We start from the raw sequence: 12,641 nt of genomic DNA, 5'->3' as shown, positions 1-12,641 counted from the left end.
GAGAAGTGAGCACACAGAGGTGGCTAGACCTTCATAAGACCCAATTCCTTTCTCTGATGCCTTTAAAAAAAGCCTTAGATGTTTCTGAGGATGAGAAAGCCTCTTGGGAAAAGTGATTTTCTTTTCACTTTTCATACTTATGAAAATTCCTTTTGTTATTTTTTTCTCCCAACAAAACATTTGTTCATTTTTAGTTTTGGGATTGTTACTCATTCCTGTGTTCAATAGACATAGAATATGAACACCTGCTACCATTCTGAGCTCCTTCTCAGTGCAGACTTAGTTTGTAGTTTACATATATTGACAACATAGAGTCCATAGAAAGAGCACTGACAAAAAATCTGAATACACAGAAACATGTTGTTCTGAAAAGGACAGGTTCCCATGCCTCTTCTCAAAATACTGACATATGGCTGCATCTCTGAGTCTAAGCTGTCTAATTAAGTCTTTCCAGAGTCCAAATTTCCTAATTCTTAGAACTGAGTGGGACTTTTCTCTCTATCATATACAGTTTGAATAAAAAGTGATTCTGGAGATTTACTGCTATCGCCATCGTCATCATTAATTACCATGTCATTTTTTTTATCGAGCTGTCTTAAACTCAGTTTAATATGTCTTGAATACAGACTTATTTCTCTCAACTCTGCCTGAAAATGAACTGCAAAAGATAAATGGGAAGCTTGAGATGCAGAGTAAGGGCATTACTGTCTGAGCATGTCTGTGTCCAATATTCTCCCAGTATTACTAACAGTCTGTAGACACCAACTGTATCCTCTGCCAAGCTCTGGGCTTCTATTATGCTTGTGGCCATTGTCTTATGTTTTGTGAATGCTCTCGCATTGTTTTCATGTTAGGAAATGGAAAAGAAAACAAACATATAAACACAGATGCTCAACTAACCCCCTTAGATATTTTTTTCTTTTCTTTTTTTTTTTTTAAAAACTGGGACTTTAAAAATACCTCTGAGCACAAAAGGGTAGTGGGGTCTGCTTGCCTGGAAACACCAGGATAAATGAACCACATGCAAGTTTCTTTTAGGGGACAATGACTTTGATTTAAATTCTGAGCATGATTCTTAGCAGAAGGGAAAACTGCTTCAATGAAGTAATGACAGCCACTTATTACCTGAGGCCTGAGAAAGTCCTCTATACTATACCCACTTCCTTTTTGAATTTTTTTTCCATTATCTAAGACTTGGTAAAGCTGCATGGGTGTGGGAGACATAATGAAATGTGAATGGAAAAACTGGAGGAGCAATATTAAAAACTATCATCTGTGCTGGTCCTCACTGACATAGCAGATTGCTTTGCATATCAGAGTATTTTGTTGGGGCTGGGGGTTGCCTAAATTAACATTAAGATCAAACTCTTCCCTGCAAAAGCCAATTTTTAACCCAAAAAGCTTTCTTCCACCTTTACAAACACCAAGTGACCTGACCCAGATGGCCTAAAGTCAGGCTCAAGTCTGCAGTCCTAGCTCTTGCGAGGCTGAGGTCAGGAGGATTGAGATTTGAGGTGAGTTCCAACAGAAAAGTTGGAGGGATTCCTTCTTAATAAAGAGCTAAGATGAGATGGAGTACACCTGTTATCCTAGCTACATGGAAAATTTAGCAGGGGTGGATCATGCCAAGGTAGGAAGGAAGATCTGCTCTCAAACATAACCAGCAAAAGGCAGGGAAGTATGGCTCCGTGGTGAGAGGGCCTGCCTAGAAAATGTGAGGATTTGAGTTCAAACCCAAGTACTACTGTCCAAGAAGAAAAAAGTCATTCTGGCATTGAATTACTCTAGGAAACTATTGAAAATTGTTGGTTCCAGGGTGTCATCCCAGAGTGACTATCTGAGACTCTCTATAGTAATAACCTACAGTTGGCAGTTCTGTGATGCTCCCCGGGTAATTTTGGTGCAGACATATGAAAACTTCTGGTTACAAACATAAATCAACCTCTGCACAATTCCACATTGGGTTTCTCTGTATTCATTTTCTTCCTTGAAAATGGAGCTCACTCCACTTGAAGCCACATAAATAATACAATCTCTTTTCTTTAGGGTTAACTTGGTGTCAGTGATGTGAAGTTTCATCTCCACCTTGACTGCATCTCACTGTTGAAATGCAGCCATAGCTCCTTCCATTGTGAATGCCTCTAATGTACTCTGTGGGTTTGGCATCGTATTGCTTATTAAAGTGATTTGACATAGTTATACTTTCCTGGACTCCATCAAACAGAACTTAGCCAGTGCCTCCATTATACCTCCAAAAGCTGAGAGTCTGCCTGGGAGAGGTTGCCCCTGTTTTCCTCTTCCTTGGAACACAGCAACTGTCTCGTCTCATCTTGCTGTCTCAGTGTATTTCCAGAGAATTTTCACTTCCCTAAATTTTATCCAAGTATCCTCTTTTATCCAAGTATCCTCTTGGATATCATGAAATCAATATTAATGCTTTCCCTGTCACATAAGGAAGAGAATGGACCCTGCATACTCTTCAGACTAATAGAGCCAACATTACTTTGTCTAATACACATCCATCTATATCTATATCTATATCTATATCTATCTATCTATCTATTTCCCTTTCATTGGTAAAAGCTCACAAATTCTTTCAGCATCCTTGGAATTTCAAGTCAATTTTCTTTTTCTTGAACTTGGTTTTCTAGAATTAATGTTTTACTTTTTCGTTATAGTGGTGTCTACACAATGATCATATATTATGTGTAACTTCTGGGTATGGGATTGTTCATATTCAGATTGGGTCATCATAATATTACATATAACTTATTTATTTATTTATCCACTTATTTATTTAGTGCTAGTACAGAGGCTTGAATTTAAGGTTTGGTTACTGTTCCTTAGCTTTTCTTGCTCAAGGCTATAGCTTTATCACTTGAGCCACAAGTCCATTTCTGAGTTTTTGATGGTTAATTGGAGCGAACAGGCTCACAGACTTGTCTGTCTGGGCTGGCTTTGAACTGCAGTCTTTAGATCTCAGTAGAATTACAGGTATGGGCTACTAGAGTCTGGCTAACTTTAAAACTACTCATTTGCATTTTCCAAAGATCAGAAGAAACCATCCTTGGTCACGCAATATGACACATTATACTTATAAATGGATATACTGAATAGCAACTGCTTTGTACAACTACTTAAAAAGAATTAGAAATAAATAAGACAGACACATTTAGAAAATCATGACATGATGATCCCAATGACATGATGAGAAAAGGCAAACATTTATTTTTATTTGCAAGTGTAGTTTCTGCCATGAGTGCTCACATATTTTTAGCTACAGTAACTTTTGGTAAACTCAATGAATACTTTAAAAAATGTCCAATGATAAGAAAAATCACAGAAAAAAGTTTCCATGACACTGTCAAAAATGTTTGAGTTCAAAATCCACTATTTTCTGCAATAATTTTTTTTAAATATCTGTTCAGGTTTTCAAAGAAGAGTTTCTTTTACTTTTCTTTCTATGCTTACATAGTACCAGTTAAATTAAGACCAGCTGTTTTGTGAACTTTTAGGACTTCCATTTTCTGGATTTCAATTGCTTGTATTCTTACTTATATTAAAACTTTAATATTTTACATAAAACATTGAATTGCTGTATTTATGAAAAAAATTATAGCTCCTATTCATGATACGGCATCTCCAGTTTGAAAAAAAAAAACCCTGAAAACCTAATCAGTAGAAGGTCATTTTATGCCTTTTGTTCCTTTAATCTATGATAAATAATTACCAACCTACTAATTACAAAAATTCTTAATTATTCTTAGAGAAACCAGAGAATTTTTACAAATTTAAACTCATATTTGTTACAGTAATGTGAAGTCATTCGTTAAGAAAAGCCTCTGGTTTTCCAGTTTGATAACACATGGCTTTTTTTTCTCTGATGCATAATTAATAGAAACTAATGATGACTATGTAGCTCTTCCAGAGTTTAAAGGCAAATCTATATTGGCCTACAGGTAACATGCAAATTCATCCAACAAGCAACACAAAAATGTAGTAGTCATTCATTGTTTATCAACATTCAGAAGATCTAGACAGCAGCACGACTCTCCTATGTCAGAAACACATTATAACATGGTCACCACTGAAGCCAGATCATACCTGGTAAAATACCCTCTGCATCAGCTCAAACTTCCAGCACAATACATGAACAATAAGTGATTAATACCGTGGTACAAAGGTAAATACAGACAAGAGTTTGGTGTGCTAGCATACAAAGTTTTAGAAACAGTGATGAACGAAACCAAACATCTTGCCTTGTTCACTGTCCTGGAATTCCCATGGTTTCAGTGAAACATTCAATTTGGGAAAACAGTATCCAATGATCTTTGTACAGAAATTGTTCCCTGGGAGGGAAATTTGGCCACAGGGGATATAGTACCCATTTAAGGGTAGGTGCCAAGGGAACATCCTGGCTTAAAGAAAAAGAAAAAGAAAAAAGAAAGTTTTGCTACTAGAAGTCTTGAAAAAAAAGTAATTTTCCCACCATATTTAGCTTTATCCCAAGGAATAATTTGGTGGCAACTGTGGCTCAAATTTTATTTCATTAGTTTTGGTTGGATAAAATGAAATGTGCACACCACCACCATCACCCTTAATTCTTCTTCCATCACATAAGACACTTGTTAAGATAAGAAAGATATTCTACTAAAGCTGACGGTGATTGAGAGTCATTCAGTATTCAAAGTTCCTAAAGAATCGTTGGTTCTCTGAAAGGGATAAAAAAGTAGGAAAGGCTTTGTTCAAACTCCTGCTAGTAAACAAGTATTACTTCAACTGATACAATGGCTACGTGACATCAAAGTACTATAAATTATCAAAACTATCGTACAGAAAAATTACAAATTCATTGCAAAATACATTACACTGCTACCATTAAGAAAAAAGTGCTTTTTTGTTTTCCTTTCTTTCTTTTTTTTTTTTGCCAGAAAAGTATTCTTTCAATATAGAAAATCCTATGCGGTACCCTGCATGTGGCTAGGATATATCATAACGGAGTTTGTACTGAGTCCTTCTGATTTGCTGGATGAAGGGCTGCAAAATATAATAATGACTTCTTAAAGCCATGCTCCCAATGACCATGCCAGCTGTCAGTGGAGAGATGCCTATTTAAGACAGACGAAGATGCCCTGGTCTGTGGAACCCTGCTGGTCATGGCACTGTTCCACCAGTCAGCTGGTCTTGAATGGACAGGCCATGTATATGTTCTGTGGTTTTCCTTGTGTTCTCCTGAATTATTCTTATGTTCTCACCTAGCTTTGCCATTTATAAGAATCCTCAGCTCAGTGATGCCTGTATTGTCTCATCAGGGGAACGATGCAAGATGGTGGACCTGCCAATTTTAAGAATGGGTGTCCAAGGAGTTCTTGGGCTGTGGCTCTCTGAGAGGGCTCCCTCACCAACATCAGGTCTAGGAATCCTCGGAGCACTGAAGACACCTGAGAAAACACACAAATGCTGTGTTGAGAACTAAAATAGGAAGCTTACCTAGTCCCCTGCCAGGCTTCTCAGTTAATCCTATCAACAACTTCTGGAAAATCATCTAAAGGAGAAAGATGTTACAGAAGTAATAGCAAATATTGTCATTATTAACACATAGTGTTTTCTTCACTGTAGCCCAAGTTTGAAATAATTGGGGGAAACGAAAATGCATTTACTGGATACAATCACAATGGCAAGAGTAGTTATAAGAACAACTATTATGAAGTGATCATACATATAGGGTCTTGGTCACATGACATATACGTATCTCTCACATATACATATACATTATATGTGTGTATATGTGTATTGTGATACAACTAGGTTCTCTGGATTCCTCTTTCTTGAAGAGAAATAAGCTTCTGTAAGGACATCTGACAGAGGTTTCATTTTTACCTTAAATTTTGTATAGTTTATTTTTTGGAAATATACCTTGTCTACGTTTACATGCATACATATTGAGTGAATGCCTCACAGATTTTTTAACATATATTTATATCAGGATCTAGAATATTGCTACTATACCATAAAAGCTGTCTCAGAATCCTTTCCTGAAAATAAGTGAAAAATTCACTACTCTCCTCAATTCTAAGCACATACTTTACGTTTGTGCTTTACTGAAACCAAGTCATATGCTGTGAACTCTGGCTTTTATCATTCAACATTCTGTCTGTGAGATTCATTCCTGATAAATCTGACAAAGGTTCACATTTCGTTGTCATTTAGTGTTCACTGTCTAATTATATCATACATTCTTTGCTCATTTGGGAAACAACTTTTAATAGTTCCTGTTTTGACTATTAAGATTGAAGCTGCCCCTGTACATGGATAGCGTGGAGAACATCGGCATGATAAGTATGGGACAATTTTCATACATTCCATCTTTAGTCATTTTTTAAATTATTTAAACTTTTTCAAGTTCCTATTGCAGTCAACTGGATTTTGTTGTTGTTTCAGGTTCATACCCTAGGGTTCCTTGGCACAAGTCAAAATTTTCTTAATAAAGACCCAGAAACACAACAAATAAAAGAAAGATTAGACAAATGGGATTGCATTAAACTGCAGAACTTCTGCATGGCAAAGGACATAGCTAGCAAGACCAATAGAAAGCCCAGGGATTGGCAGAAGATCTTCACTAGCCACACAAGAGACAAGGGCCTGAAAGCTAAAATATACTTAGAACTCAAAAAATTAAATCCCTCAAAAACAAATCCTCAAAGAAACAACCACCCCATTAATTAGTGGGCTAAAAACTTAAAGAGAGACTTCTTTGAAGAGGAAATAAGAATGTCCAATAGACACATGAAGAAATGTTCAACTTCTCTGGCCGTAAAAGAAATGTAAATCAAAACAATTTGTATGAATGATTCAACTGAGGCTCTTTCCTAAGGTTTGGGTGAAAGGAAAGAAGAGACTCAATCACAAACATTCTCTCTCATTCTCATGAAGCAGATGACAGTAAATGTGGACAGGCCAGGATTTGTAGATGTCCTGTGGACATGAACCTTCTCAGCAGGTCCTGCAGAGAGCTGACAATTCTAGTAGTAGAGATTCTTAGACCTGTCATTGTTTCCTGAGCTTCATTCTTCTTGACCAGTCTTAGAAAATAGGAAAGATCTCACTTGGTCCCTAATGTACATTATGCTAATATGCCTGTTATTGCCTTCCACAATTTAGTCCTTGCCAACTTGTCTGACAAATCCTCTCTTTGTCTAATTGCCCACCTTGCTGTACCGATATACACCTTCTTTCTTTGTTTAGGTCCTTGGAATTGCTGTCCCTTCAACCTAGGATAATTTTCTCCCAACTATTTGTATGACTAGTGTCTTCTTTCTCTAGATCTTAGCTCAGATAGGTGTCCCTTGTTCTTCAACTTAAACCATTTCTTTGTCCTCTCTTCACATCATGTCATCACAGTGCTGGTACCACTCACGGTCATTATTTTATTTTCTGTGGTTTATTATCTGCTTCTCAAACTAGAATTCAAGGTCCACAAGAGTCAGGAAACCTGAGGTCTTGTGCTGAAATAGTCCCAGTAATTAGAAATCTCTGCAGGTAACAGGTGTGTAGTAAAGGAGTGTTGAGTGCAGCACCTGCCTCAGCCCTTTATGAGATGAGAAGCTTATGCCCCCATTTAATTTAAAAAACAAACAAACAAAAAAAAGCTTTGGATTTGGAGAGGCAAGGTCACTGGTCCACTAATAAACAGAAGAAAAAAAAAAGATTTGGAGTTAGCTCCAAAGTCCATGCAGGAAAGTCAAAAGCTTTCTCTCCACTAGATATCATAGGGCAGTGTTCAAAACAACAGAGAAGCCAGGGGATCCAGTAACTGTCCCAGACCTCATAACACGCAATGCTCCTCACCTTGTGTAGGTCCTTCACTCTTGGAGGTAAACTGTCCCGGATCCTCCGCATTGCTTGGAGGGGAGGCTCATTGAAGTAAGGGGGCTCTCCGTCGATCATCTCGATCACCATGATCCCAAGGGACCAGATGTCGACCTGTGAAATACAATCCACTGGTTGTGTCAGGCAAGTGGAACACTCTGGAATGTTGGATGCACCTATGGAACCCAATAGAGCCAACTCATTCATAAACTAATAGGTACTTGTCACTTCTCAACATGTACAGTACAGAACCTTGCAGGTTGTTTTCCAAGATTTTTGCTAATAGTCTTTTTTTTTTTTCTTTTTAAAGACAACTGTAATGAAAGGTCCACACCATTTAGGAACAAATGAATATCTTTAATGTTTTAATGTTTAGAACTTTACTTTTCACCTGGTTAACTGTTGTACCTAACTGTGAAATCAGGGAAGATTTTTTTTTTTAAATCCTAAAATTTGGTATTATGAAAATAGGGGAGAAATTTTATTTAAACCATAATAAAAGTTTTTGATATCTTCATAACAAACTTCAAGAAGCTACATGGGATGGTATAAAATATAGTCTGATTTATTTTTTTACTAATTTAATTTTTAAAACTAGATTTCTCTGCTTACATTGGAATTTTGTATTTTCTCATATTGAAGCAGCATGCACATTAGAACCAGGCTTTATGAACAATTTTTAGACATTGGAGAAAAGAGAAAAGACAAGGAGATGACAATTGCTTCTGTCTGTATAAAGAATGGAAGGCAGGACAAAGCTATAAATTCCCAGCTCTAGTCATTTCCCATTATGGCCTCATTACACCTCTTGTCTGTCCTCTGCATTATTATTGTACTCCTTGCATTGGCCTGCACAGAGGATTTTTATCTCCTGATATCTCCATGAGTAAAAACAATTTGTATGGAATGCTCATCTGAGGTCAAGCACAAAAGGGAAGGACAGCAGAGCCTCTCTGAACATAGGCCGATATCTTTTACTTATCTTTCCATGACTCTACTTAGAATCACCATCTATCTGGACCACAATAAGTAGACCGTACTAAGCTCAGCTAACACAGCATCTTGGCCTTCCTAAGTTATATAGCCTATGAGTCTTAGAGCTTCTGTAGTCTCTTTCCTAGAAGGCCTTCACTCCACTCCCTCCAGCTCATCCTTTGCATATTCCAATCCCTCCCCCTTAATAGGTTACTGTCTCCTTTGCAGGGGAATAGAAATTGAAGGTTATTTGGAGTGTGTTATGTAAGTTACATAGTCACATAAGTTACTTTTTTCTCCTGTGTGAAGATATTATTTGCTCAAGCATTACTTTATCGATGGCATTTTCTCTGGCTTCTTTCTTTTCTCTGTAACATCGTAACTGCTCACCAGTGCACTGCCAAGCTGTTGTTCATGTTGTTCTGCTTTGCTTTGTTGAGCCTGCCACTGAAAGCTTGACCACTTCTGTCACCTGCCCCAATGTTCATTGTAGGTTTACAATCAACGCCCTTAGATCAGTACTGTGGTACTAACCTAAATGATGGCTGGTGTCCTTTTTGCCACAGCTAAGTCAGTAAGCAGGAGTCAAATGTGAAGTCAGAATTCATTGCTATGATCTCTTGAGGCCACCAATTGTCTTAATGCCACTAGATCCTTGAGCCCATCCTGGGCCCCGCCCCTCTCAAACAATGACTGCTCCATCCTTACCTCTGTTCCATAAGGTAGCCTGGAGATCACCTCTGGTGCCATCCAGTATGGAGTGCCCACCAGGGATTTCCTCTTTGGCACCTCTTTGGAAACTTGAGCACAGAAACCAAAGTCAGACAGCTTTATCTGAAAAGGAAAGAAGGCAAGCGACCAATGAACAGTTTGCAAACTTCACCTGCTGGACATAGAAATATGAATGTACACCTCAGAATGTGGACCAAGAGTATTTCAAATTCAAATTCGTTAACAGATCTCAGAAACATTAAGGAAGAGGTTGCCACATCCTGTAAGGACCCGTAGATCCTGTTTACTCAGATCTGCTGAGTAGGAAAATCCTGCACAGGTACACTCAGAGGTTGGCTTGCAAAATCCCTGCAGTTTTCATCATGTATTACAAAAAATGATGGGCAACAATAAAAACACTCTTACAAATTCAATATGCCTCAAATAATACATTTAACTAAATTGCAAACCTCATACTTCAAGTTAATATAACAGATGATGTTTTAGTGTAAGTATATTACGCTTGGTTGTGAAGCATTTAGGGTGTTCATTCCAAGGGCCCTGCATAAGTATAGGTTATTCATCTTTAATATCATAAAAGTATTTAAAAGCACAGGTCAGCTGGCATATATCTTATTCCAAGTTACTTCAGAAGTAGAGGTAAGAGAACCATGATCTAAGTTGAAAAAGTACAAGATCAAATCTGAAAAACAGATGACAACATAAAGGCTAGAAGTGTGGCTCCAATATTGGGAAACTTGCTTAATAAGTGTGATGCTCAGAGTTCAGTTCTTAGTATTCTATCTCCCCCTCCCACCCCCCCCACAAACAAAAAACCTGAAAATTCCTTCACAAAGGTCCTATATTCTTGAGAACAGGCTTAAAAACACAGTGCACTGTTAGGTACCTGCTGGCTTATATATTGTAAAGGACTAGGATTATGTCTATTTCTGGGAAGCCATAATTCCTGGTCATGATGACCAGCTATGAACTTCAGATGTCATTATTGAAGAGAACATCAATGGGCCACTTAGAATTATTAGTTTTCAAAAGAAAACAACAGTTCCAGCCCTGATTTGCAATGGTTTAAGATGACTACTTGAAGTTAAAACTTTCTGTAGCCCGGCACTGGTGGCTCACACTTGTAATCCTAGCTACTCAGGAGGCTGAGAGCTGAGGATCGAGGTTCAAAGCCAGCCCGAGCAGGAAAGTCCGTGAAACTCTTATCTCCAATAAACCACCAAAAACCCGGAAGTGGTGCTGTAGCTCAAGTGGTAGAATGCTAGCCTTGAGCTGAAGAGCTGAGGTACAGTGCTCAGGCCCAGAGTTCAAGCCCCATGACTGACAAAAAAAAAAAAAAAACAACTTTCTGTAGATCATACATAAAGTCTATAAGGTAGGAGGCTTCTTTTGATATTCTTCATATTCTTATGAACTTCTAAACTTTTTCCTTCTATCCTTTTCCTGTCCATACCTTAAGTATTGGATATTCTTAGTTATGGTTTCAAATCTTGCCTCTTCCTTTTTCAGCTACTTGTACCAAGTGTTCTTTTCTTTCCCATACTTAATTCAGAATACTCTCCTTAGTTCAGAACTTGTATCTTGGACTAGGAGTATAGCTCAGTGGTTAAGCACTTGCCTAGTAGTAGCAAGGCTCTGGGTTAATTCCTCTGTACTCCAACAACAACAAATAAGCAAATAATTATAAACAACAACAACAATAATAAAAAACAACAGTATGTCTCTGAATATTCAATTAGCATATATTTCCACATGGATGAACACTGACACTTTCAATTAAACCTGGTATTCTTCTCTCTACTCCTAAATCTGAACTCTCATCTTTATTTCTCCTGGACCAGTTAATGGCATCAGCATCCTCTTAGCCACTGAAGCTGAACTCATGAGAATCACCCCTGACTCTTTTATCTTACCTTAAATCTTCTTTGAGCTTTAAAAATATCTATCTCTGTAGCTTTAAGACCCACCATAGTGTGTGGCCCACAACAAGTCCAGAAAATAGTTTGCTGAATGAATGGATGAACCTCAATAATAGAAATGATACAGACTCCTGAGAGCGAATATGGACAAATGTATTAGTGTTATTGTATTAATGTTATTATAAGGATCTGGATTCAGAGGGGGAAAAAGAGAGAGAGTGAGAGAAAGAGATAAAGAGACAGACAGACAGAGACAGAGACAGAGAAAGAGAGAAAGAAAGAGAGAAATGATCATCATCACCAGGTAGCAGAAAAGTCCAAGTTAACTAAGGCCAGGAACAGAAAGGAGCTAGAAGATGAGACTTGTCTTCATTACCTTGAAGGCTCACATTTCCTTCCTCCAAAGGCCACCATGAGTAAGAGCAAAGGTGGGAAGTAAGGGTGCTGGTAGTAGGTAAATATGAAAGACTGAGTTTTAGGTAGCTGGTAAGCTTTATCATAATGCTGTTAAACTTTGATAGACACTTTAAAGTATTCAGGCAGCCTAAGTTTAATGGATAGAATTAAAATAGAGCATTAAAAAAAGAATCTAGCAAGTTTAGTTCTGTGAAGAAAGGTGAATTCATTTCAGGAAACACTGTCTCTGTGTCTTTGCTTTTCTCTGAGTATTCACCCTGTCTCTGTCTGTCTGCCTCTCTTATAAGCATGTATGTTTATTTTTTCCAAAGTTCAACTGTGAACAAATGTGTAAAACTATCCATAGCTATAGAAGAGGAACAACAATCATACCTATACATTCCATTTGCCTGTAAATTTAAGAAATCTCAGTGATTAAAGCAGGTGAATGGATCAGCATTTTCGTATTAGCAGCTTTGCACGTCAGTGTCTCTAATCCTGTTTTCTCTTAGCTGACATGGGAAAAAAAACCCTCAAACTCTCAGCATCTGGCATGCTAATAATTATCTTCCCAACAAAGTGTAAGATAGGAAATTGAAACTAGACACTTGGAAGTTAGGTCTGTTCCTCTGTTGTAGGAGTAAAGTGCTTTTGTATGATTTTTTTTTACTCATCCAAGTACATAAAAGAGACAATTTTCTAAGAGAGCATAATTGCATACAACATTTGTCCAAATAAATCTGCAAGTAG

General features: G+C 37.6%; 1 protein-coding gene across 5 annotated transcripts in view; it reads right to left on the bottom strand.

The window, feature by feature from the left end:
- Nucleotides 1-3,200: 3,200 nt before the first annotated feature.
- Nucleotides 3,201-12,641, bottom strand: part of Pak5 (p21 (RAC1) activated kinase 5) — a 206,341-nt gene continuing 196,900 nt past the window's right edge. For all 5 annotated transcript variants that reach the window (XM_070006754.1, XM_070006758.1, XM_070006756.1 and 2 more), the window contains 3 exons: nucleotides 9,553-9,678; nucleotides 7,849-7,983; nucleotides 3,201-5,441 (listed from right to left, as the gene is read on the bottom strand). In XM_070006754.1, the coding sequence (XP_069862855.1) occupies nucleotides 5,286-5,441; nucleotides 7,849-7,983; nucleotides 9,553-9,678 (417 nt within the window). In that variant the 3' untranslated portion in view covers nucleotides 3,201-5,285. The remainder of the gene's footprint in view (nucleotides 5,442-7,848; nucleotides 7,984-9,552; nucleotides 9,679-12,641) is intronic.

This window comes from Dipodomys merriami, unplaced genomic scaffold (genome assembly GCF_024711535.1).
Source record: "Dipodomys merriami isolate MVZ:Mamm:240054 unplaced genomic scaffold, mDipMer1.0.p SCAF_7, whole genome shotgun sequence".
Taxonomy (NCBI): Eukaryota; Metazoa; Chordata; class Mammalia; order Rodentia; family Heteromyidae; genus Dipodomys; species Dipodomys merriami.
Note: the sequence above shows the minus strand (reverse complement) of the source record. Positions and strands in the feature narration are given on the sequence as shown.